Genomic DNA, 26,891 nt, shown 5'->3' with positions numbered 1-26,891 from the left:
GGAACACGTACGACGAACACATACATACGGATTCGGCACGAACAGAGAAAGAGAGAGAGAGAGACAGCGGGACACGAGCGACGTATACAGGCACCGAAATGAAAATACCTTTTGCGGTCCGATACATCAAATTGGTTGTGGAATGTTTCGAGTCATATCACAGCCATTTTGATGAGCTTGGCCCGCAGAATCGATCGTCAAGGGAGAGAGCATGTTCGTGTGCGCTGTACGAGTAGTGTACTTAGTGTCCGCTTAACGAATAATCATCCACGACGAATACATTCGGAACAGACAGCGAGTAACCGTCTTTAAGATTTAATTTTCATTCTGATTTTCAAGTCTGACGTTGCAAGAGACACGCAACGATCGAGAGTCGATAGCAGCAGCAGCAGCAGCATCGTGTTTTTTTTTTTTTTTTTTTCCTCCTGGACGATCATCGTGGGAAGACCGAGAGACAGACATTAGATCCGGCCGGAACCGAGAAGAGAGAAAAAAACCACGAAGAACGAGAGAAGCAACGCGATCCAATCGTCAAATTGGTTGTGGCGTGTTGCTTTTCTAGATTTCATATCACAGCCATTTTTGACGATTTGGATCGCCGTTTTTTGCAACGTGCCTTGTGAGAAGGCAATCGATTCGAGGCAATCCGTTCCGACGATGGTTAGGGTAGTAGTGATGTTAGATAGAATTAAAGAGACGCGGAGGAGATTGACTAATCGTTGTCAAGCTTGCTCGTCACTGCTTTTAGGAAACATTCGGAAAAAAAAAGCGCGGATGCATCGCTCACAAAGTGGTTGTGATATGCTGATGCAAATGTTCATATCACAGCCAGCTTTGATGAGCGCGGCGTCGCGTTTAATCAACTATTTTCTTTCTGTGTGTGTGTGTGTGTGTGCGTGTTCGTCGAGGTTTGAAATGTAAGATCATTACAGATGGACACAGCTTCGTGTCGTAGACCTCGATGTCGATTTTTCTTTCTGTTGTATCAGGAGGCGAGAGACTCGGTTTATCTGTAAATCGAGCGAGGCACGAAGATCCATTCTCGATCGTTTTCCCGCGAAACACAGCGTTCCGTCGTAAGCCATTTTCAAGAAAAACATTTCCGACCGACAGTCCCGATACGGAGGCCGACCTCTCCGGCGCAGTTTCCACTTTCGGGAAAGACCGTCCGCTCTTTCATAGTCGACTTCCTCTCATGGATTCGCAGGATCCACGAAGGACGTGATCGCGTTTATTGAACGACGATCCCGAGATGACTTTCTTATGCGTGATGATTGCTCCGGAGTTTCTTTCATTGTCTTTCAATTGAATGTAATTGTAAAATGTGTCCAGTTAAAAGATAAAATTCAAATGAAGGATAATAGAATTTGACGTCGTTTCGTAAGATAATTAGACTGCGGATTTTTGTGCAACGTGCGTGAAAATAAAAGAAAGGAGCGTAAAATAGAGATTCGTTATCATCTGTTAAATATTATAAATGTCCTACTTTGGATATTTGTATATTTTATCAGTACTGTATTTATACTTTTATATCCATAATTAAAGAATCTAAATAAAAACTCGCTTCATCTGCTTTGGATATTTTGATATATTTTATACATGCGTGCACGTATAAACGTATGAAAAATCCGCAATTTAATAACAATCTACACGGTGGTACATGTGCATGTGCTTTACGCGATCGAAGACTTGATGTATCCCTACAAATACTGGGTAATATAAAAACTTGACACAGAGAGATATAAAGTAGGACAGAAAAGCAGTGTTGCGTAGTGTACAGTAGTGTTTCACGATCGTTGAACGACGATTGGGTGATTCACCTCTTTCTAATTCGTTTGATCATCGCACAATGACCTTCTGATTCGTGCAGATGCGGGCGCCGAAAGAAGGTACTCGTCGCGAAACGATCTCCGAGCTCATTTGATCCTCTATGTACTTACTGGCCATCATCATCTGACGACGGTGATGCGTTGTACCTGTTGTTCCTCTTTTTTTCCAGATATTTAAGAGGCGCAAATTCGGCTGTTCCTCCTATCAGAGTGGTTGTGATGTGGTGACTTGGACTCGTATCACAGCCAGCTTTGATAAGCGGAACGGTGCGATTTATGTCTTCGTTCACTGTAGTCTTGTGCGATCTAGGCGATACCACCAAACCAAATTTGAATACTATTTATTTCATTTGACTTCCTCTTTTAAATTAAGCGTCATAATATGTAGGTATATCCAGAAACAACATACACATGTGCGTGCGCAAGATATTTCGTACATATTTGTGCGTATATTTGTTACCTCCAATTTTCTTTGTCACTGATCTCTTTGTTTCTCCATCGTATCACGTTTGTTTTACCATCGAAAATGCAAAAAAATTCGTAAGGAATATATCGTGTACATTGTTGTCGATCCGCAGCTCATGTGCAAGATGGCACCGCTTATCGGTAAAGAGATGACGGAAAGGATTTTCCTGGACAACTTCATCGCCCTCTGCGGGGATAGCGAATTCTTCATAAGAAAGGTTTGCGCGTCGCATTTTGGTGAAATGTGCACCGCTGTCCGCAGAAAAACTCTTTTTCGAAGATTGGTAAGTTCTTCTCGTGAATTTCCTTCAAACTGTTCAACTGTTTTCGTTTAAATTTCATAATCTTCTGTTTTTTAGAAATTCTAAGGAAAATTTTAAGTTTTACCTTTTTCAAATTTGGCATAAACATTGCCGAGATCGACGCTCGCTGTTGGACGTACTTGACGAAAATGAAAGTCGTTCCTTTCTTAACGTCCTTCTGATCACGTTGCAGTTCCCGATATTCGTCGATTTGTGCTATGACGAAATATGGAGCATCAGGAAAGCGTGCGTGGACGTTATGATGCCTGTCTCGTGCTGTATGACCCTTGAGCATCGTCGATTACTGCTAGCAGACCTTTTGGCCACGCATCTGAACGACGAATCGAAATTGGTGCGAATGTCTGCCTTTCAAATTTTAGGACCATTTATTTCTACGTTTGCGAAACAATTTACCGGAGTTACTTATAATCAACAGGGCGAACTAGTGTTCACCAGTCAACAGGATAATCGTTTCAGGTATAAAAAGCTGTTTTACCCTCGTTCTCGACTCTGTTCAGAGACACTCGCATTGTAATTTCCGAGAAAGAAAGAAAGAAAGAAAGAAAGAAAGAAAGAATAAAACGTAGATCGATGATGTGTTCTTGCAGTATAAGATATTTGTACGAAGGAATATTCCCGATGAAGTGTGCGGTACGAAGTCACACACTCGACGCGGAAGATCGTAATTCTGAGGACAACTCGGATCCATCTGTGATAACGCAAAAACCAATTCTCGAAGAGAAGGAGGAGGACGAGGACGACGAGGACGAGTCTCAGGAAGACCATATTTCCACAATGAGAGATCATAAGGTACGACGCGTCCGTAAGTAACGAACCCCCGACGGTTTGCGAACTCATTTGCCTTTCTATTTCCTTGAAAATAGCCATTAGCGTAATTCTATTTCATTCGCCGGTTATGGCGGGTAACGGGTCATAAACGGGATTGAATATTCGTGAAACGTCTCGAGATTGTTTCCTCCTTATTCGTTCTCCGGCTCGAGAGGGTGACGAGAATGATCTCGTGAATTTCTTTCAGATACAGAGGAAGCATCTGAAGAACGAACAAACGTTAGACGACGCAGAGAACTTCAATTCGTTCCTATATTACTACATAGAACCTGCCCTTCCGCTGGACGACGAACTCGTCGAAGCTGCCAAAAGATCCGCCGCGCAGAACAACGTTGATTGGAAACCGTTGGCCAATGTTACAACGGCGTCTACTATAGCGTCGTTGTTGGACGACGTGCTAAAAGAAGATAAATACCCAGCAGACAAACTCGAATCTGCCAATCTGGGATATCAAGAGATCGTGCCTCGGCATCTGATCGATTCGTTCCTGACGATGGCCGAGCCGGACCAGTGTTTCGGCGACATGGGCCCGGATATTCCTCAACATTGTGCATTTAGTTTTCCCGCGGTTGTACTTACGTTGGGGAAAGATAATTGGAAATACCTGAAGCATGCTTACCAATCCCTGGCGAACGCGAAACAGTGGAAAGTGAGGCACACGGTAGCCTCCAGCATTCACGAGATCGCCATCATACTCGGGGAGGAATTGACTGTCAGTGATCTAATCCCGATCTATGATGGATTCATCAAAGACCTGGACGAAGTTAGAATAGGTATGCTCAAGCATTTAGCGACGTTTTTGAAAATACTCAAGCCTGCCGTTCGGGTCCAGTACCTACCAAACCTGAAAGATTTCCTCGCCACCGATAACGAGTGGAACTGGAGATTTCGAGAGGAACTGGCTACTCAGTTATTGGAAATTGTAAATCTGTTCGATCCTGTGAACGTTGATCGGTACATCGTCCCATTGGCTCTCGAGCTGCTGCGCGACAAGGTCGCCGCTGTGAGACACGTTGCGCTTTCTTTGGTACGGTTTTATTTATTTTTTGTCTTGAATTGTCAGCTCTTTAACGTTACTAATATTCGTTTTGTATCTTTACTTCGGCGTCTACGTAGATGACGCAAATAGTGGCGCATCTTTCAGACAACAATCGCCTGGTGAAGGCGCTGTTCCGAAAGCTCAAGTCCCTCGTATACGCAAAAAAATGGATCAAAAGACAGACGTTTGCCTCCCTGTGCGCTAAAATAATTTCAAGCAATGCCATGAGCGGAGACAGGTTTTCGCAAGAGATGTTGCCTACCTTGTTGGAAATATCTTCTGACAAAGTACCAAACGTGAGACTAGTTGTAGCGAGGACTTTGTCGGAGAACGTCGTACCTATGGGATGTAAGTATTCATTTGTAATCTTTTTTTTGTTCAAACAATTACGTTACAAAAACTTCAAATATACTCAAGTGCCTTAATTTTTAGCAGAATGGTTGGGAGTTAAGGAGGCGGAAGAAGTGGAGAATAGGCTCGCAGAAATGAGATTAGACCTGGATAGAGATGTTCGAGTTTTAGCCGGTGGCGAGGATAACGTACCATTAAATATATTGTCGCAAACAACAAAAACTGAAGAATCAAGGAACATAATGTTTTAACGAACTCAGGTTTCGTGAAAATCAAGTTCTAATTGTTTTCTGCCTAAATTGTCGGTCCCCTGGTCGTAACGATAGTTAAGTTGCACTTTTTTTTCTACCTTGACTGCACTAAATGGTACGTGTTGTTTGTTTATTCATGTAAAGCTTGAGCTCATTTTTACATCATAAATGTATCAGTCGAAGAAACTCCGAATCTTGTATATAAGACGTAATTTCATCGATTGGTATCTGTATCATAAAAATGAGTTCAAGTTTTACACAAAAAACGTGTATCATTCAGTGAAGTGAATATAGAAAAGAAGTGCAACTTAATGTTGTCGTTAACGATCAGAGGACCGACAATTTCTACTCCCTTTTAGGCAGGAAACAATTAGAACTTGATTTATTAACAGATTTTAAGTATCGGTGGTCAAAAGACATTAACACAGTTATGTAAGAGTATGTGCGCGTGTTTAAAAAGAAAGCGAACGTATACTGCCGCCTGTGTATTAGGATTCTTGTTTAATCGTAATAATTACGTGAAGTGTTACGAACTGATTATTGAATTTCACTAAATTGTGTGTATTCTATTTTGTAACGTATTAGAGAATATATTTTACCAATAATTCACCAAATTTCTCGTCAATTACGATAAAAATTATATTATCTTTTCATCTATGTATCCACCGAATGCTTTTATAACTGCGTCAACAAATCTTGATAGTCTAGCCACTAATTTTTTTATTGTTTCAGGGCTGATATCGTTCCATTACATTTCTAAAAGTTCCCAAAAATATTTTTACCAATATTTTATTTGGGAATATTTTAATCTCACAATTTTTCTAAGAGGTGTTGACTGGTGAACACTAGTTCGCTCTGTTGATTATAAGTAACTCTGGTAAATTGTTTCGCAAACGTAGAAATAAATAGTCCTAAAATTTGAAAGAGAGACATTCGCATCAATTTATATATATAAATTATTCTTAAAATTCTAAGAATAATCTAAACCTTGTCTTTTCCTTATCTTATTTTGTATACTTGATATTTTAACAACCAAAAATACTACTCTATACAAGTCGCCTTTTTATTACTGCCACTGAAATTGTTTCATTCTTAATTTTATTTATTTCTGGTACTGTTCTTTTCATCTTTCAACGTTTTAATAAACCTTTGTATACATTCTAAATCTTACAGATCTTTTTACAGACAAATAATTGTATCCTTCCGTCTGAAATTTCATTGCGTTGGATAATAATTCTAACTCTACAATGTTCTAAATCTAAAGCCATCATAAATAAAAGAAAGAAACTTCAAAAACCGTCCGCATGCAACATAATGCAGCGTAGGCACATCGTATGAACTTTTAATTATTTAAGAAATTTAAATGATTAAATTCTTCAGTTTTTAATATTCAAACAATGTTACATTATATTCTATTATAGATTCATTTAGAAATGAACGAATGTCCTAATGCAGTTGTGCGGCAATGTATGCGTAATTTACTATTCGTGAGCATGTATGCTATTACCATTGTGATCAATCTGTATTTGTAAGTGGTCCCTTGGACAAGCAAGATATTAGGACAACAACGAGATCTCTTGTTTTTTTAGAAAATGATCATAGCACGTTTTCTTAAATGTCATGATCATTGCCATCGCCTCTTTTTTAAGCATTAAGTTATCGTTATAAAACATGTTCCGAAATAGCTCCTGCGATCAGAAGAGTACATTTTACTCCGTATTTTGTACGTCAGTCGACTCAAGTTTTCATGCTATGATTCATAAACTTTGGCATTGTTAATAAATACTCCTATATTAAAGAAATGTAATGCGAGAAGTTCATAACTGGCAAGAGTAAAAAGAAAAATTCATATTGAATCCTCTGATCATCGCGACTTGGTAATTCATAGCGAAGTTCGTTCAATTTAAATTGTGTGTATTTTGTATATAACATTTAATCGTCTCGTAGAAATGGAACGATGTGTATATGGAACGAGAAATGCAATAGATTGTCGTTTAAATATTCGAAGGCGAACTCGAGAAATAGAGCCGTTTACGAAACTATTCATGGTGAAGCTGCCGTGTGGAATATTCTGCACTTTGTAACCACAGTCAACGAATAGCTACGATCTTACGAAATTATTAACAATAACCAGCGAATTTTAATCTGTAAGACGGCGATACGCGACTCTTGATGCGATGGTGCCTGATCAGATGTGAAAAACTGTGCTTATTACCGTCCCGTGTTGCGTCGATTTAGCGATTTCATATTTTACTGATTTGGTGCACCCGGGGCGCAACCAGTTACTGTGATCTTTGTCTACGTGTGGTCACGTAGACGAATGTATATCATTTCATTGTAGATACGTAAACGTTAATAACGTAAACACCGACTTTTTGTTATCCCTCTCTTTTTCTCCGACTTAAAATAAGGAATTACGATTTACACGAGAAGCGTTTCGAGAGCCTTATATTTCGAAATTTTTCAACGACTTATATATTACTAAGTGTCACAAAAAGGAAGTCATGTTTATACGATTTACACGATAATACTAGTTTATAAGCAACAAAATATAAATGAGAAACAAATGAGCGACTTTTAAATAAAGAATGTGTACGATAAAAAAATTTAACGAGTGTAAAAAAAAAAAATACGTGTGAACTGTAAGGAAAAGAATACAATGTGATTCACTGAGTTGAGTGGTTGTACATTTACGGAACAACTGTTTCGAAATGGTACTATAAGATATTTGCGAGTACTTCCAATAGTTCACTTACGGTCGTTCATATTTTGTGATATTTGTCACGTCCCAAGGGGGCATCTGCTATTTTAATAAAAATGCCAGGACTTACTGCGCTATGGGAACGTAGCAATTTTGGGATCGTATCGGTAAGGTAGGATAAAAATGGAAAAGGAAGCGCGTTTCATCTCGGAGCTGCTATCAAACTCATCATTCGGTCTAATGTCGACGATCCCTATCCCAAGACGCTTGGGCCTCTAGGCTGGCCATGAAAATGATCCCCCATCCTAAGTCCAGTTCGCGCATGGTGTGTGCTTAACCTGCTGATCGCTATCGATCCATTGATAAGCTACATTCACCGGCGTCTGATTTATATATCTTCGGCGTTAGTATGTTAAAAACGGACGCTGCGGGAACTCGACATCAGATGAGACTATGAGTTTGAGTATTAAATTGAACAGTAGAAAGATTAGAACGCGAAGACCCGTAGTGACGTAGGAACTACTCCAAGGCATTAAAGAAATTACAAAAATGAAATACGTACGTCGTAGTTGATGATTTTTTGTGAAAACATAATGATTGGATTACAGCTACAGTGGAAAAAAAAAACAAAAACTTCCTATAAGCAACGAAAACTCGTTACTTGTGAATGCATACAAAGAAAAGAAGTTTTGTTTAAAATATTCTATATATTGTGTATTTACTAATGAAACGAAAAAAATATACATCATGCGATTTGTTACACAACAGTGTTGACGTCGTTTGTTTCTTAATTAGCCACATGATTCATTAATCAATATTAATTATGTTTGTTTCCAATTTTTTATTTAATAAAATACTTTTTCTTTGAAATTTTTACATAAGATGTGCCATAATCTTACGTATATCGGCATACAAAGTTACAATGCAGACATTAATAGTCATTATTATTATTATTATTATTATAAGCAAAGAGACTCTAAAACCACTAAAATATACCGAGGAATTTTCCTGGTGGACAAGCTGGCAATTGACAAGCCTTCTCTTCCATTTCAGTTTCTGCAGTACTACAATCGCGTAAACAATATCGCCATCTTATTTGACGACCTTTACCACATGTAGTGCTACAGCTACTCCAGTCTGTCCATTTGCCCCATTTACGACCTGACTTTATTTCATTTTCTTCGCGAATTGTTCTTGAAGTTCTTGGCGATGTTCTACCAACGCGTCTGGTCACTGATCTCTTTTTCTCTAACGAACGTTTGCTTGGAATGTTAACACGTTTATGATCATTAACTGGATTCACTTTTCTTTCGACAATCTTGACCACCGATCCACCACGATTTGTCGGTACACATTTCTGAACAACTTCAGGTGTTTCCTTGAAAGCGTCGCAAGTAGTGCTAACATTCGAACATAAATCGTCGATTGCACGTGTTTTTATCTTTTTCTCTTGCTTCTCCTTTCCTGATGTTTCATCAACATTTATATAACTTTGAAGCTCATTCACCTGTAGAGAAATATCATTAAAGACTGTAGAGAACGTAAGAACATCACTATTAAAGAATTTAGAGAAATTGCGTACCTTTGTTACCAATTGTTTCACGAGTTTTTTAACTTCATCGATTGATCTTACTGCTCGGTTAGGATCCATTTCATTGATCATCGCTGGTTGATTTTCATCTCCATCAATGCAATGATCGATTTCAGTTCCAGGCTCCCGTATATTCTCATAATATTTTAATTCCTCTTCCTTATTTAAAAATCCATGATTCGATTCGGTATGTCTCTTTCGTTTCGTTCGTAATTTTGTATTCTGTGGCGATATCATCGATTTCTCGTCGGTTTCTTCGAACGCTTTCTGCTCTTTATTTTCTGTCGCGAATGTATTTAAATTCTCGTTCGTTCCTGCCTTAGAATCATTAGCGCCACCTGCTCTTCCTACTAATGAAGATCTCGAGATATCATCGTCAATTTTTTTCTTACCTCTTTTCAATTTCGAAGGATCGTTTTCAGAAACAATTCTATCGATCGATTTTTCCGATTTTACGGATCTACGACGAAAATTGTTGTCATTATTTTTTTTAGCCACTAGATTAGCAATTCCTATTTTTAAATTACCCTCGCCTATCGCTTTATTCGCTTTGCTCTTGCGAGACATTCTCGATCGATCCGATCGCAGAGAAACTTTCGAAACGTCGTGTTTCTTTCCTATATGTTTCTTTTTCTGTTTTAATTTGTTTGTTTTGTCACGACTGCGTTTCCTCGCTTTTCTTCTAATTCGTAGCAGATCTGCTTTTATATTAGCGATATTTGAACTCGATGGATTTAAATGCTTCTCAACTGTTCGTGATCCCGATAAAATCGATCGTTCCTTCTCGTTGGATTCTTTTTTTCTATCAATTGCACTTTGTGGATCAGATGAGTTTTCCTCTTCTAAATTTCTTTCATCATGTACCTTTGAGTAATCGTTTCGTTTTTTCCTAACGAGTTCTACTGCTAGCATTGAATCTAGCAATTTCTCGACTTCCGGATCTTCGTATGATTTCTGGTTTGCAATAACGTCATTTAATGGTTCTTGTAACGATATAGTTTCTTTGCTTCTCGTTTGACCTATAAATTTTATATTTCTTTTTCCTGTATTTATACCGCGAATATCAGACCGTAGACCGATAATGTCATTAACGTCGGATTTATCTTCACTAAGGTACGAAGGAACCACAATTGGCCCATTTTCATCTAGAGATTCATCACATTGTTTGTCTTCTGATTTGATTTCTCGTTTCGTATCAAACGAAACATCATCGTCATAAAGGTTTTCTCCTATCGAATCATACGAGTCTCGAGGGAAAGAGTTGGCTAAATCTTTTAAATAATTACGTTGGTATCTGAACGCAAAAACAGGATCCGATTCTGATTTGCTTCTTTTTACTCGCACATGTGTTTTTAAAGAATCTGGATCGTCAATGTCATTCATGGAAACTGGTTCATCGTAATCTAATAGCGTCTTTCCTTTACCTGTGTTTTCTTTATTTCCAAGCAAACTTCCAGTGAAATATTTTTCATTTTCAGAGATTGTGCATAATGCTCTTCGCCTCCATCTATAGTCAACTTGATAGCTTTGAAATTCGCTATTTCCTTCTATAGATTTTGACAATACGTTATTGGACACTAAAGTGTTATTTAGAAAACGATTAATCGTGTCTTTGAAAGATATTGTAATTAATAACCTTTCGGAATGGATTGGTATATTTTTCAATTTGTCTGTTAATAATTGTGGCAATTTATTTACGTCGCCAATTGCATCTTTTGTACTACTTTCAAATCGATTTGTAAGAGACAACGAATCATACATACATGTGCCATTTAATAAAACACTTATGAAATCTTGTAAAACATACGAGAAACTTACGAAGAGATAATTCGAGTTTCGTAATGGTTCGCAATCTTGAAGATAATTGTAATTATGGCAACGACACGTAAATAAATGGATATTAATGTTATTGTAATTCTCGGTTTTAATAACGGGAACAATTAACAAAAGGATCGTAAAAATCCAAGTGACTGTGTAAGTTGAAAATTTCAGCATTACACACGCTATTTCAAACTTTTCATGTTACCAGTTGAAAGATCATTTGGTTATTGTTGATAAGGATTTGGTAAAATAGTTGTTGCCCCAGGGTTTTGGTTACTTCGAATTTGATTATTTTTGCGATTCTGCCAACATCGATTTCGATAGGTTGAGAAATGTACAATAAAGTATCGATATCGCTTACACCATTTTAACATTGAAAACGGTGCTTTAGATATTTGTTCATGTAATACGTGTTTATAGTCTAAGCCTGTTAATTATTATTTTTTCTAAGATAACATATGATTTCTATGTATTTTATATGTATAAAATAATATAATGGAGTTTTTAACATTACCATATATATTTTCATTTATCTTAATGGTAAGAAACTAATGTTGTTACTTAACCTATTAAATTCGAATCGATATGTACATCCAAATGAAAAATGTTTTAAACGAATTGATATACATTAAAGTTGCCACTGAATTAAATTGGAATATAACGTACAATATATTTTCATTATAAATGTGTTCTTTTAGGTGAATGTTGTATCATCGGAATTTTCAGCTGATGATTGTAAAAGTTTAGGTTTTAATAAGGCTAATTTACTTTGTTCTACTTGTGAGGAATTTAATAAACACGGTTTAACAGAAATATTGTAAGTAAATAAATACATTTGCTTTGTGATAATTTAACATTTTATATTAACAATTATAAGAGTATTGTTTGGTAATTACAGGAGTAATTGTAAGGAATGTTGTTTGAAAGATGATGATTACGATGCATCTGGATTGAAAAAATATCCACGTGCTATTCTGGAAGTGTGCACGTGCAAATTTGGCGCATACCCACAAATCCAAGGTAAATAGAAATTTGTTCATTAAAGATAGAACTGTATGCGTTTATAACACACATTTATCATATTTTTTACAGCTTTTATAAAAAGTGATCGACCTAGTAAATACAAGAATTTACAAATAAAATATGTCAGAGGCTTAGATCCAATAATTAAGTTATTGGATGCAGACAATAAAGTTGAAGATATTCTGGATATACATAAATGGGATACTGATTCCGTTGACGAGTTTTTAGCAACGCATCTTTCTACAGATTAATATTAATGCTATATATTTTAAATTTGGTTATTAAGTATAAATAACCATATTTTCTATGTAATTTATGTTGAAAAAGATGCTTTTTTTTACTTGTATTACTTTTCTTTGTCTTAAGTATATTAACTCTCATCAGTCTCAATCTTACAACTTAATTTGTTTCTTATGTCAAATTGACATAGTGATAAAAAATTAATACCTACCAAATACCAAATTTTGTTATTAATAGTAAATATAATAAATTTCTATTCCTACTCTCAGAGATATTTTATATTTTTATTTCGCAATTATACACATTTCATAAGAAAAAGAAATAAACAAGGAACAGATGAGGGTTGAGGAAAACATTTTATAGCTTATAAAATTATATAAAATAGTATTCATATTAAGAAGGTGAAACTATATTATTATTTTTTAGACTATTTATTGTTTCATATTTTCTACACACTAATACAAAAAGTCCAATATTGGAATGAAAGTTGTTTAAATGATTTAAGAATAGTGTCAGTTTTTTATTAAATTGCTTTAAATAGATAATAAAAGTGATTAATATAAAGAAATTATGAATTATATATCACTTGTTACTAAGATATTGTAAGGCTGTTGGAAACAACCTTTTATTGGACGCAAATTTTATTATAAATTAAATTATTTTATACTGACTACAAAGGCAAGGTGAGTGTTATCGTGTTGAAGTTACAAATTTCGGTAGTCTATAAGGCAATTGTCAACGTGCATTTTTATATTAAACCTTTTTGTTATAATGCCTTATATGTCACAAAAACTTTAGTCTTACCATAAAATTCTACTGCATTATTATAAAGCAAATACAATTATTGTAATTATTTCTGGTACTTGTAAACTTTGATTATAGGTATTTTATTATAATTAGACATAAACGGGATAAAATTTGTATCAATATCTTAAATTTATTGCAAGATATATTGGGATTCTTCATTAGCGTAATTCAAGGAATGAATCTTATTATAGTCTCATATTATGGCTATTGAAAAACCATGAACATGTTTTATATTTACTTGAATATTAATAGCATTTCTTAATACAGAATAGTTACAAGTTATAAGATAATCAGTGTTAATACACAAAAGAATCTTATTTATTTATTTTTATTTTAGAAATGTACATTATAGATCATTATACATTGATTATATTATTTTAAGTGTCAGAATATTTAAAAAAAATAATCAATGTAAAAAAGTGATATGATGTACATTTCCGAAATCAAGAGAAAACTAAACTAAAAAGTTTCAAATAAGCTTGGGTAAGGTAATTATATATTTTTTTACATTTACTTTTGTAAATGATACATGAATAATATCATGATTTATACATATAAAAAAAATAGCCATACACATTAAGTTGCATCAATTTTTTTCATTTTGTTAAAAGATGTAACAAGCTAAATTACACAAACATTAATAGATTGAATATATTGAATACAAAGATGAAACCTAATAAATGGCGTACTAAGAGATGTAATTATAAAATATACCCAAGCTTACTTCAATTTTGAGTACAAATCACTTTATCGTCGACCTCTCCTTGCTCGAGGACTTGCACGTCCACGTGTAAAACCACGACCACGTGGTTTTATTGGAGAATTTTGGTCTCTGTCTGATTTTTGCATAGACTTTTCATGATCAGCATGCTCTTTTTCATCCCCATCATCAATTAAATTACCTATTTCTGCTTCGTTATCATTATCGAAATCGGCCCACATTTTATCAACTGGCGTCTTCTTTTCCGTAGTATTAACAGCATTTTGTGAAGATTGTTCATTGCTGTTCTCAACTTCGTGAATTTCTTCTTCCTCTGATTCTGCATAAGCTTCAAGTGGATCATACTTTTCATCTCCATCAGCTTTCTTTTGAGCGTTTGCATTTTCAGCATCATTTTCTTGTTCTTTTACTTCTACATTATTCTCGTCATCAGAATGAGCTATTTTACGACGTTTCCAGCTTTCATCGTATTCTTTATCGTTTTCTTCAGTGTCTTCATTAGTCTATAAAAAAATTTCATTTTTTATTTTACTCTACAACTATTTACATTGCTCTAATTTTTTCATATATTAAATTATACCTCAGTTTTCGCTGTTGGCTTTTGTTCTGTACTCTCCATATTTGAAATTAAAGTTTTTACTTCTTGTACGAAATTTCGGTAATGAGTGATACTACGTAAATGAGCATTCATATCTTCAGCTAAAAGCATGAATCTTCTACATTTTTCACAATAAAATCCTTGAACTTCTTTCACCATAGATTTTCCTGAAACAGCATAAATAAATAAATTCTAAAAATTCAAAAATTAAAAATAAAATTCATAAACGGTGAAATTTACCAAGGGAAACTTGATTCTGTCGACAATATTTGTAAGATGGAATTTTGAATTTCTTTTCGCCCAAATTTTCGATAATATCCGTAATATATTCTTGTTCTCCTGCAGTATCTTCTTCCTTCTCATTTTTATTATCAGAACCAACATCCTTTTCTTCATCTTCAGCTGTACGTACTTCAGATTCTCCTTTTGCAAGTTTTTCTATAGGAATAAAAGACAAAAATTAAACAATTTTTAAATATTACAAGATATCACTTTGTTGCAAAAATTAAATAGTTTTTCATTTTTAAATACCTTTCTTTTTATTTTTTCGCTGTTCTTCACATTGTACAGCTTTTTTCATGTGTCCAGGAGTTAAACAATGTTCATCATACTCAATACGCGATGGGAATTCTTTTAAACATGGAAAACATCTTGGATGTAAAAACGTTTTTAGTTGTTGATGTTTCTCACTCTTTCTATGCGTAGATAATGTTCCATAGAAATTCAAGTCACACATTGTACAGTACTCACGTACATTAAGATCTACAGATACCTAAGCAAGAAATAAAAACAAATACATAAAATATTATAAGTTATTAAACTCATATACTTACTTTTTTACCGCGTCGTTTCGAATTAGTTAAACTAAGTTCACGTTGTTCTTCTGCTACTCTTAATTCATGCCGCATTAGATCAACCTTTAATTTATACGATTCATCTAACTTTTCCATCATCAACTGATGCGCTCGCCCTCGTAAATGATTTTCAAATGACTATAAAAAATAGGAAGATAGTAAAAATCAATTTCAATATACAATATATATAGTATTAAATACATACATATCCATCCCACATATGCTTATTACAAATGTGACAGAACATATGATTCATAGGAACTTCTGCATAACGACTTTCAGCATGTCTAGCTTCTGATTTTTTGCCTGTCGTTTTTGAATCCTTCTCTGTTGCAGACGCATTCATTTCCTTTGCTGTTGTTTCTTCTATTGCAGGTTTGTCTGCCTTTTGTTCTGCACTATCTTGAGACTTTTCTCCTGTTTCGTCAGTCTCTCCAATTTTAGCATCCTCGGTCTCCTTTTTATTATCCTTCCAATCATCTTTTTTGTCTTCAGATTCTTCATTTTCTCCACTAGTATACAAACAAACAAAATTTTTATTATAATTATAGATGTTAATCGAATTTACTGTGCATTGTTTAATGTGATATAAATATTATATTTCTTTAATATGTGTTTTAGTGACACATATACACAAACTTCTCAAAATCGATAACTAGAAAGAAACTGGGCATGATATTAAATTAAAAGAAGATAACTCACACTTCTAACAACTGTATAAAAATTTAAACAACCTATTATTATGAACAAATATTCGGATAATGTGTATTGAAAGAAGAACACAAGGGGAACATTTTACATGATTATGAAATACTAATGTTATGAGATTATAGATAATCTAATTTACATTTGAAATGTGAGTTGAGTTTAATCAACAATGACGAGTGAATGTATAACATGATACATATGTAGACATATGTATATATAAATGAATATATACGTATGTATGCAATACTTTTTTAAAAGTCAGACAAGAGAAAGGACACAATGCTAATTCTTTAGCAATCATACCATATGTACGTAACAAACACCGTACATACAGAGATAGGTGACAGAATGAGACTTACTGAAGTTTGAAGAAACTATTCACAATCACCAGGAGCTTACCTTGTTACAGCAGGTGCTTCTGTTTTTTCATTATCAGAGGTCTTAACGTCCTGCTGTTCCTTTTTGGCAGTCTGATTTTGTTTAGAGGCAGGAATTGGTTTAGAAGATTTATCGTTGTGATGTTGAGTTTGGTTTCCATTCATACGCTGATTGCCAGACTGGGGTGCACGAGATTGTTGTGCAGATGGACCACGTCGCCCAGCAGGGCCATCACGGGCGCGATTGCCCATCTAGTCATGTAGGTCAAATGACCAAACCGTCATGAGAAGTATCTGATATAATTGCGATTCTTCTCGAATCGAATTTGGTTTTAGAAACCACTGGGATATTTGAGGGAGAAAAATATTCTACTCAATTCGGAAGCAGGACGTATTCAGTGTTTCAACAAACACCAAAGGTCAGTATTTCCACAGCTTAGTGGATGGGAAAAGGAAAGTAATATCAAATCGTTGAAGATGCATACACTCTTCGCATCATCTAACTTTGTATAGGCAATGATCTTATTGATCATAAGATATGATATTTATAACGCATACTTTTATCCTTTGAATATAGCTCATCAATAAAGCTCAATGAAAAATAATCAACAAGAAGAAGAAGTTAAATCAGTGAACAATGTAGCTTGTAATCAATACTTTTGAATACTACTCTTCAGCTACTTTTCTAAAGCTGCAATGACGAATAGAAGACTTGGTTGGATTATAAATGAACCAAGTTAGAGGAGAAATATATCTGCATATCTATACTGAAACTTGTTACACAAAATCACAATTAACTTCCACTGCTAAAAATGAGAATACACATATTTTGAAATCAATACACGTCTCGTTATCGTGTTTCGTAATGAAATAACACTGTGATGGTTATTTTTTCCTATGAAAATCGTATTTAGCACAACTAGTCCAGCAGTAAGAATTGTTTATACTTAGTAATTGCACAGGGTAGCCACGTAGCATGTCATCCACTAACTGAAAGCCTCATTAATGAATCGATCAATGAATATAAAAAGGAGAATTTCAAACTTTCAAACTAAGGATTGGTGTTGTTGATGTATAAAAAAAAAGAAGTGTAGACTACAAATTGCCCTTGCAATTTTCATTCAAAACGATCTGCAGATTAATTAATAATTATATATTCATACCTTGTTGTACGGTTGTGGTCGTTGATTCTTCATTGGATGTCTAACAGGACGATCATTGAAACGCCCAGAAGAAAAGTTCTGTTGATTCGGAAAGTTAGGCCCTGGTCCACTAAAGTTATTTCCAAGGCTGAGAAGTGATGGTACCTGCTATGAACACAAATTATTACTTATAATATACGACAATATAAAAATTGTGAATAATATATAAACAAAGTTCTCTTACCTGTGGTTGTGCTTCTTGCTGAGTACGAAGTAAGTTCGTAAGAAGATTGCTAGCTATTGCTAACTGTGCTTGAGGCGATGCTAAAGACAAATTATTATTAGGTGTTGGTAAAATTCCTCTGCCAGGCATCATTCCTCCTTCCCAAGGATTCATTCCGCCACTTCCACCACCTCCACCTCCGCCACCACCGCCTCCTCCACCTCCGCCCATTCCACTACCCATATTACCACCCATACCACCTCCACTTCCTCCCATATTACCAACCCTTCCTCCACCACCACCACCTCCTCGGTTGTTGAAGTTTCGATTCCCAAAAGAATCACGTTTTATCCCTCGATTAAAAGACATTATATCTGAAATAAAGTACAAATTTTTTATAATGATAGAAAATATTTTATTATTACAATATATGTATACATTTATATATTCACATAATATAATAATAATGTATATAATGCATATATATCATTCATATATATATATATATATATATATAATTTATTTATTCATTTAAATTAAAATTCAATTATAAATATAATTCATTTAATTAAAATATGTTAATTAATTAATTATAAATATATATTTATTTATTTATGAGTAAAATTATAACATTTTATTTCTTGCGTGATAATATAAATATTTATTATCCTACTGCACACTCTCAAGTTTCTAAATTGCCCATTTTTAATTTATAAATGGAGTCTAAAAGGACGTCTATTTCCGATATAAGAAGTTAGATAATTTGTAACAATTTAACTACTCAAGCTTTTACTCAAAGAATAAGAATTTATAATTGTGTATATTTTATAATTTTAGATAATATAAGTAATATGTGTATAAGAGAAAAAATAATTATTCAAAATTTTTACGATTTATGTTTTACATACCAAATGACGCTGTACAATGTGACTAATAAATTTCAAAAAGATTTATTATCGTATTAAATTTCCTTTCTTTTCAAAATACTCTAAATAATATTTGAAATTTTTAATATATAATTCTTATTCGAAATGGAAAAATAAGTGACTACGTACCACAAAAGCAGTAATTTCTACACAGCACAAGAAAAGGAGGTAAAATGGTAAGCTCAAGGAAATGGAGTCATCAAGCGTCTACCATGAACTAGAACATTAAAAGCAGCGTTTAAAATGGTCGATGTCAAAAACAACAGCTGTTTCTGATTGGTTAACGTTGCAATCTGATAAATATACATAAAAAATTAAAAGTTTTATTTTCTTTTATTTATATAATATGTTATATGAAGAAGAGATCTAATCTTCCTATAATAAAAAAAATATATTACATGTTATATTTCATGCTATGGAAACAAAGTTCAAAATTAATTTCCATGTAACAACTGATTACAAACACACAAACTGAGGTATGAATTGAATATTTTCCTTTTTTGTAAATTCAAATGTAATTAAAGTAAATTAACTAATTTTTCAGTATTTAAATGAATTATATATATTTTATTTGTCTTCATTAAATATTTTCATTTAATTATTAAAATCAATATGTATTTATTTATGCTTTCGATGAAAATACATTGTGTCACACGTGCAATTGGCATGCACACAATTTTACAACTTTCTTATTATTTGTAACACATTATTGATAAGCCTACTAATCAATATTACTGAGGTATTTGTGTTTTAATAGTTATATAAAAAAAAGTTATATGTATTACGTAGTGAATGTTTTATTAAACAACACCGGTAATATATACTCGATGTTTGTAAAGTAAAATTATTTATTGAACATTGTTTCATATTTGTAATACTTTTAGGAATCAACTTTAATGATAAAGCATAATGTCAAATCAAAGACCAGTTTCTTGTGGTCTTGATTTTTGTGCAGCACCAGATTTGAACAATTGCCTTTTTACAGCAAATTCGTCAAAGTAAGTAATAAATTGTAATATACATATATTTTACTGTTCATTTATTCATTATTATTAATATCGATTTTATTTATAGATATGAGTTTATATGTGTTCCACTTGTTCATCCATTATTTAAAAGAGAGTTTGTTTCTGGAAGTGCAAAAAAACGAGCTGGTCCATTTACTAGACCAGACATAGTTTTATGCAGTTCTGGTATGTATATTGAAAGACTCTTACAAAATTGAAAGACAACAATTAATATTATTATCTATTTTCTAGATTGGAATACTTTAATCATTGGTAAATTATCACCACACATTAAAGCAGATTCTAAAAACCCCAGCCTAAAAAAAAACAGTGAGGAAACTTTAAAACAAGAGTTAGCTTTAGCAAGTCATTTAGGTCTTGTAGGAGTTACCTTTAAGTTGACAAAAGGAATAAAAGAAAATGCAAATCTTAGCCGAATTATCTGTGATAAAGTTTCAAGCATGTGCAGCTTACAGGTATTGATCAACAATTTATTATACATTTATTATACATCACAGTTGTCTTAATATTATTACAGGTTTGGATTCAAGTCCCTATGGAAAATCCCATCAAGCAAGCATATTCTTACAGAGAAGAAGACTGTGGTAAAGTAGAAAGTCCATGGGAATGGTGGAATGCTTTCAGAATAGTTTGTGATTATAATAGAAAATTAGGCGTTGCATTAATTGTCAGTCATGATCTTCCTGACCAAGAAGAGGTATCTAAAAAATTGTTATTTTCTGTGCTCTTAATTCATAAAATGAAAACTCAAATGTAATGAAGTTGATTTAATTATAAGATTGATAGGTGGCTAGGAGAACCAGTTAAATGTTTAATCTTTCCAACAACATTATTTATCACAAATAAAAAAGGATATCCTGTACTAAGTAAAGCACATCAGGCATTAGTGAAAAAATTTGCCATGCTAGAAGTACAGTTTGTACTTACGGGACAAAATAGATATCAAAGTATTACTTATTATCACAATTATTTAGAGTACTTATGGAAGGTAAAATTTTATATGTGTATACATTTACTTTTTTTAATAGTAATAAAATTAGTGATTTAATTTAAATATTGTTATTATAACAATTTTACATAGGATTGTGAATCGGATGGAGCAGTAGAAAGATATGCTCGCGGTTATGAAGATTACTTGCAATGTCCTTTGCAACCACTTATGGATAATCTTGAATCTCAAACATATGAAGTATTTGAAAAGGATCCTGTTAAATATTCACAATATCAAACGGCTATTTATCAAGCAATTTCTGCAGTTAGGTCTAAATCAGAAGACAAAAGCAGGAAAATGTATTAAATATAAATATAATTATAAATAATTACGAAAATGAATTATTGCTATTTGAAAATATAAAATTTTATTTTAATTTTTAGAATAATAATGGTAGTTGGAGCTGGAAGAGGACCACTTGTTCGTGCATCTTTAAATGCAGCAAAAAAAGCAAATCAACCAATTAAAGTATATGCTGTGGAAAAAAATCCTAATGCAGTATTAACGTAAGATTTAATAATTGTAAACTTTTTCGTGCATTATGTAGAAATATATCTTTTTAATTTATTGTGCATATAGTTTACAAGCATTGGAAAAAGATTTGTGGGAGGACAAAGTAACAGTGGTATCTTGTGATATGAGAGAATGGAACTCTCCTGAAAATGCTGATATTGTAGTATCAGAGTTACTTGGTTCTTTTGGTGATAATGAACTTTCTCCAGAATGTTTGGATGGCATCCAACGATTTGTAAAACGTATATTATTTTATTACATTACAAATATTGATAACGAATTTTCTCGTATATTCTTATGAATTTTTTAATACTATTTTTCATCAGCTGATGGTATATGTATACCAACTTCATACACGTCATATATTGCCCCAGTACAATCGTCTAAATTGTACAATGAAGTAAGACAATGCAGAGATAAAGATAAACACTCTCTAGCGCATTTTGAGACTTCATACGTAGTTCATCTACAAAATAAGTATGACATTGCAAAGCCACAGCCATTATTTACTTTTAAACATCCAAATAATGGTTAGTAAGTGAATAATATTTTTAGTATTTTAATATTTTAGTAATTTTTAAGTATTATTATGCTTTCAGCAACTATTACTGATAATTCAAGATATGACACAAAAGTATTTAAAGTACGACAAAATTCTGTACTCCATGGCTTTTCTGGATATTTTGATACTGTTTTATTTAATAACATTACATTAAGTATAAAACCTAGTACACATAGTCCTGGAATGTTTAGTTGGTTTCCTATTTTTTTCCCGATCAGGGTAAGATAAATTTGTATCTTTACATTGTAATGAAACGTAATATAAAATATAATTTATCGTTACAGGAACCAATACAGTTAAAAGCTGGGGACCAAATAGTTGTTCATTTTTGGCGTCAATGTAATTCTAAAAATGTATGGTATGAATGGTGTATTAGCGAACCTTTTCCGGGACCTATCCATAATCCTGGTGGTCGTTCTTATACTATAGGTTTATAATTTTTATTTTTGTGTCTTACTTATTTCAAAAAAAGAATTTTCTTTTATAAAATATGACAAATATTTTTTTTCTGATAAAATTAACTTAACATACAACTTTTTAAATGTACTATTGATTCTGACTATGATTTTTTTAATATAAATATACATAATAAATTTCTTATAAAAATCTTTTTGAAATTGATGTAAATATCAAAATAAACCCCTATTTAAAAGTATTTAAATAAATATTTATTTAACATCATGAAAGATACGAAGTAGAGATAATTTAATAAATGTTCTTAGAATTGCTTTTTAAAATGTTTTTGTGTGAGGATTCTTCACATTGAATACTGAGGTCACTGATATTGCACAAGTTTGATGACATAAATTAAACGTTATCTCTCAAGCATTTCTACTGATCTTTTAACCTCACGTGATCACATATAGAATTTTAATAATATTGCGTCTTTTCTGAAGTTACAAAAAGGCTTTTATTTCCAAATCAAACTGTTTATGTTATCAAAATTAAGAAACCAAAACCTCACTCTTTTAACAGAATATATATATATATATATGTACGTTTATACAATGCCAAATTTTACTCTAATTTTTTATTAATGTTACATGATGTAATTCAAAAAATGAATTCAAAATAATTCATATTTATTAAGCTTAGCTGCAAGTATCTAGAATTCATTAATTATATTCATTTACATTATTCATAGGAATAATTAATAATTATAATAAATAATATTAGTTATTAAATTATGAAGAACGCTTTAATTGGTATTACTTATTATATGTATAATTTATTTATTGAGCAGACATATGTTTACATTATATTTGTTTGAATTATGATGAAACATTTGTATTACCAAACATATCTCATCTATGGTATTACCATTGACTAAAGATAATATAGACCAAACATGAAATGGAACTTCGTAGATCTGAAATACCGACCGGAAGAAAAAAATCACTAAGCGCACTACTCTAGACGACGTATATAAAAAGACATTGCATCAACTTTCGTGACATGAAATACCGACATACTAAAAAAATCTCAGATTTTTTAGCGCACTCTACGTTTAAACAACGATGAGTTGGGAAACTAGTGAATGCGCCAGCAATATTTTCAAGATCCATTACAGTGTCAAACTTTCGATACTGAAATGTGAAGTTCGTTTGTGATTATATGTTTGATTGTATATCCAGATTCCAAAACACGAGATTAGTATTTAAAATTATTCCATTTTTTATTATGTATTTATACGTGTATCAAAACGAAAGAACTCTATTCGTGTTTTATGAATTCATTGATTGGTTTTTCGTTGGAAACGATAAAATGAATATTCACAACAGGATTTCATATTTATTGAAATGTATTTAGAATGGCCCTGGTATCAAATAAAAACGAAGACACAGAATAGGTCTATTGTATTTTATCAAATCACATGTTTTGAGATACCCGTCAAAATCTAGTCCATGATATTCTACAATATTTAAAAATATACTATACGTTATCAAACTAAGTACTAAAAAACTAAGTACTAAAAAAGTTCAATCTATAATTAAAGAAATTAACGATCTCCCAAATAACTCAACAAATCCTTTAATCACATAAAAACTAAATCGTGATCGCAACCAATTAGGTCATAATATTTGTTTATTAATTTGTAAATTAATTTATAATTATATTGCAGTAATGCAATAATAATAATAGTATCACAAATAATAATAATTACCCTGGTCCCACCACCTCGAGGTTGCAAAGCATAGAAACCCATTTTTTCTACGTCAGAATAAATTTAATCAACAAAAAAAAAGAAACACCTTTTGACATACGACTGCAAAATATTCACAATTTCTTATCATTGTGCAAACGAACAGCAAAAGAAATTTTAAGAAAAACCCAATAGAAAAGCAAATTACAGCATAATATATTAAAATACAAATCAAAGTATAAACTGAAAACAATTATAATACAAAATTATAATTGGTTAAAAATATTTTACATATTTAAAGAAAAAATATAAATTCTTTTACATATACTATGGTAAAAAGCGTATTGTTCTGCAGAATGCGCTACCAATGAATATATAGATACTAACAATCTTAACTAAACCTAAATCTACGCTGCCCACGCTGTCCCTGTGAGATTCCTCGTCCTTTCTAGATGACACGTTGAGGGGATTACTTATCAACCAATTCAACATACAGCTCAGCTTAAACTGTGAAATAAAGAAAAGAAAGAAATTTGAATAGTCTAAATTAAACTATAAGTGTGAGAAATTTTTACCTTGATATCGTATTGCAAATATACCAAAGTATGTAAAACGATATTAATTACAAAAATTCAATACGCGAAAATCGTGTTGAAAGCTGCTGAACTGGGAGAACCTCACTACGAGCGGTCTTGTCGTGCCACTTCATGGATATTCGTTTGTTCCTGATGGTGGATGATTTTCTAGGGGGAATATGTCGAGAACCACAAGAAAATTCTCGTTGAAATTTCGAACCATGTATCAGGAGAACATAAGTATCGAAGAGGTGGCACGATAAATGTTCGGCAAAACATCAATATAGAATATCTCCAGATGCAGAAGGAAATTCTCGCTGAAATTTCGAACCATGTATGAGGAGCACATGACAATCGAGGAGATGGCATGACAAATGTCCGAAAAAAATTCAATATGGAATATCTCGAGAACCAGAAGCAAATTCTCGTTGAAATTTCAAACCATGTATCAGGAGAACATAAGTATCGAAGAGGTGGCACGATAAATGTTCGGCAAAACATCAATATAGAATATCTCCAGATGCAGAAGGAAATTCTCGCTGAAATTTCGAACCATGTATGAGGAGCACATGACAATCGAGGAGATGGCATGACAAATGTCCGAAAAAAATTCAATATGGAATATCTCGAGAACCAGAGGGAAATTCTCGTTGACATTTCGAACCATGTAACAGGAGCACATAAGTACCGGGGAGGTGGCATGACAAATGTCAGAAAAAAATTCAGTGTGGAATATCTCGAGAACCAGAGGGAAATTGTCGCTGAAATTTCGAACCATGTATCAGGAGCACATGACAATCGAGGAGATGGCATGACAAATGTCCGAAAAAACTTCAATGTGGAAAGTATCGAGAACCAGCAGGAAAGTCTTGCTGAAATTTCAAACCATGTATCAGGAGCACACAAGTATCGCGGAGATGGCATGACAAATGTCAGAGAAAAATTCAATCTGGAATATCTCGAGAACCAGAGGGAAATTGTCGCTGAAATTCCGAACCATGTATCAGGAGCACATAAGTATCGCGGAAGTGGCACGACAAACGTTCGGCAAAATATCAATGCAGAATATCTCCAGATGCAGAAGGAAATACTGGCAGAAATTTCGAACCATGTATCAGGAGCACATGACACTCGTGGAGATGGCATGCCAAATTTCCGAAGAAATTTTAGTATGGTATATATCGAGAACCAGGAAGAAATTTTCGCTGAAATTTCAAACCATGTATCAGGAGCACATAAGTATGGAGAAGGTGGCATGACAAATGTCCGAAAAAAATTCAATGGAATATCTCGAAAACGAGAGGGAAATTCTCGCTGAAATTTCAAACCATGTATCAGGACCACATGACACTCGGGGAGGAGGCATGCCAAATTTCCGTAGAAATTTTAATATGGAATATATCGAGAACCAGGAAGAAATTTTTGCTCAAATTTCAAACCAAGTATCAGGAGCACATATGTATGCAGAAGGTGGCATGCCAAATTTCCGAAGAAATTTCAATGTGGAATATCTCGAGAACCAGAATCAAATTCTCGCTGAAATTTCGAACCATGTATCAGGAGCACATAACAATCGAGGAGATGTCATGACAAATGTACGAAAAAAATTCAGTGTGGAATATCTCGAGAACAAGAGGGAAATTCTCGCTGAAATTTCGAAGCATGTATCAGGAGCACATAAGTATGGAGAAGGTGGCATGACAAATGTCCGAAAAAACTTCAATGTGGAATATATCGAGAACCAGAGGTAATTTCTCGCTGAAATTTCGAACCATGTATCAGGAGCACATGACACTCGAGGAGATGGCATGCCAAACTTCCGAAGAAATTTTAATATGGAATGTATCGAGAACCAGGAAGAAATTTTTGCTCAAATTTCAAACCATGTATCAGGAGCACATAAGTATGGAGAAGATGGCATGCCAAATTTTCGAAGAAATTTCAATGTGGAATATCTCGAGAACCAAAATCAAATTCTCGCAGAAATTTCGAACCATGTATCAGGAGCACATGAAAATCGAGGAGATGGCATGACAAATGTCCGAAAAAAATTCAATGTGGAATATCTCGAAAACGACCGGGAAATTCTCGCTGAAATGTCGAATCATGTATCAGGAACACATAAGTATCGAGAAGGTGGCATGACAAATGTCCGAAAAAACTTCTATGTGGAATATATCGAGAACCAGAGGTAATTTCTCGCAGAAATTTCGAACCATGTATCAGGAGCACATGACACTCGAGGAGATGGCATGCCAAAT

General features: G+C 33.4%; 5 protein-coding genes across 9 annotated transcripts in view; 3 read left to right on the top strand and 2 right to left on the bottom strand.

Moving 5' to 3' along the window:
- Nucleotides 1–7,953, top strand: part of LOC122532619 (serine/threonine-protein phosphatase 4 regulatory subunit 1-like) — a 46,904-nt gene extending 38,951 nt beyond the window's left edge. Inside the window, exons 5-10 of the mRNA XM_043661525.1 lie at nucleotides 2,408–2,578; nucleotides 2,790–3,073; nucleotides 3,205–3,406; nucleotides 3,633–4,472; nucleotides 4,562–4,832; nucleotides 4,917–7,953. Of these exons, the coding sequence (XP_043517460.1) occupies nucleotides 2,408–2,578; nucleotides 2,790–3,073; nucleotides 3,205–3,406; nucleotides 3,633–4,472; nucleotides 4,562–4,832; nucleotides 4,917–5,086 (1,938 nt within the window). The 3' untranslated portion in view covers nucleotides 5,087–7,953. The remainder of the gene's footprint in view (nucleotides 1–2,407; nucleotides 2,579–2,789; nucleotides 3,074–3,204; nucleotides 3,407–3,632; nucleotides 4,473–4,561; nucleotides 4,833–4,916) is intronic.
- A 521-nt stretch (nucleotides 7,954–8,474) lies between these two features.
- Nucleotides 8,475–11,388, bottom strand: LOC122532624. The gene is made up of 3 exons (XM_043661533.1): nucleotides 11,229–11,388; nucleotides 9,370–10,955; nucleotides 8,475–9,294 (listed from the first exon to the last, which is right to left on the bottom strand). Exons 1-3 carry the CDS (start codon nucleotides 11,371–11,373, stop codon nucleotides 8,773–8,775), a joined length of 2,253 nt encoding a protein of 750 aa, XP_043517468.1. The 5' UTR covers nucleotides 11,374–11,388; the 3' UTR covers nucleotides 8,475–8,772.
- A 62-nt stretch (nucleotides 11,389–11,450) lies between these two features.
- LOC122532623 (selenoprotein F) lies at nucleotides 11,451–12,568 on the top strand. Its single transcript, XM_043661532.1, has 4 exons — nucleotides 11,451–11,739; nucleotides 11,898–12,016; nucleotides 12,098–12,219; nucleotides 12,292–12,568. Exons 1-4 carry the CDS (start codon nucleotides 11,695–11,697, stop codon nucleotides 12,471–12,473), a joined length of 468 nt encoding a protein of 155 aa, XP_043517467.1. The 5' UTR covers nucleotides 11,451–11,694; the 3' UTR covers nucleotides 12,474–12,568.
- A 523-nt stretch (nucleotides 12,569–13,091) lies between these two features.
- Nucleotides 13,092–19,054, bottom strand: LOC122532620 (zinc finger protein on ecdysone puffs). 3 transcript variants are annotated; one of them, XM_043661527.1, is made up of 10 exons: nucleotides 18,948–19,054; nucleotides 17,914–18,266; nucleotides 17,691–17,837; nucleotides 16,550–16,779; nucleotides 15,648–15,954; nucleotides 15,422–15,580; nucleotides 15,120–15,360; nucleotides 14,829–15,026; nucleotides 14,571–14,755; nucleotides 13,092–14,493 (listed from the first exon to the last, which is right to left on the bottom strand). In XM_043661527.1, exons 2-10 carry the CDS (start codon nucleotides 18,259–18,261, stop codon nucleotides 14,017–14,019), a joined length of 2,292 nt encoding a protein of 763 aa, XP_043517462.1. In that variant the 5' UTR covers nucleotides 18,262–18,266; nucleotides 18,948–19,054; the 3' UTR covers nucleotides 13,092–14,016. The 3 variants fall into 3 exon arrangements, with proteins under 3 accessions (XP_043517462.1, XP_043517461.1, XP_043517463.1); XM_043661526.1 differs by lacking the exon at nucleotides 18,948–19,054 and adding an exon at nucleotides 18,801–18,886; XM_043661528.1 differs by lacking the exon at nucleotides 18,948–19,054 and adding an exon at nucleotides 18,801–18,886 and having other exon boundaries at nucleotides 17,691–17,834.
- Nucleotides 19,055–19,207: 153 nt separating this feature from the next.
- LOC122532621 (protein arginine N-methyltransferase 5) lies at nucleotides 19,208–22,372 on the top strand. Of its 3 annotated transcripts, none has more exons than XM_043661529.1 (12): nucleotides 19,208–19,294; nucleotides 19,703–19,816; nucleotides 19,893–20,011; nucleotides 20,078–20,301; nucleotides 20,364–20,543; nucleotides 20,625–20,834; nucleotides 20,928–21,136; nucleotides 21,221–21,343; nucleotides 21,417–21,592; nucleotides 21,677–21,880; nucleotides 21,950–22,131; nucleotides 22,197–22,372. In XM_043661529.1, exons 2-12 carry the CDS (start codon nucleotides 19,728–19,730, stop codon nucleotides 22,347–22,349), a joined length of 1,869 nt encoding a protein of 622 aa, XP_043517464.1. In that variant the 5' UTR covers nucleotides 19,208–19,294; nucleotides 19,703–19,727; the 3' UTR covers nucleotides 22,350–22,372. The 3 variants fall into 3 exon arrangements, with proteins under 3 accessions (XP_043517464.1, XP_043517465.1, XP_043517466.1); XM_043661530.1 differs by lacking the exon at nucleotides 19,208–19,294 and adding an exon at nucleotides 19,444–19,557; XM_043661531.1 differs by lacking the exon at nucleotides 19,208–19,294 and adding an exon at nucleotides 19,564–19,631.
- The last annotated feature ends 4,519 nt before the right edge of the window (nucleotides 22,373–26,891 follow it).

The sequence above is a fragment of the Frieseomelitta varia genome, unplaced genomic scaffold, assembly GCF_011392965.1.
Source record: "Frieseomelitta varia isolate USP_RPSP 00005682 unplaced genomic scaffold, Fvar_1.2 scaffold_461, whole genome shotgun sequence".
Classification (NCBI taxonomy): Eukaryota; Metazoa; Arthropoda; class Insecta; order Hymenoptera; family Apidae; genus Frieseomelitta; species Frieseomelitta varia.
This window is presented reverse-complemented; position numbering and strand designations above follow the sequence as displayed.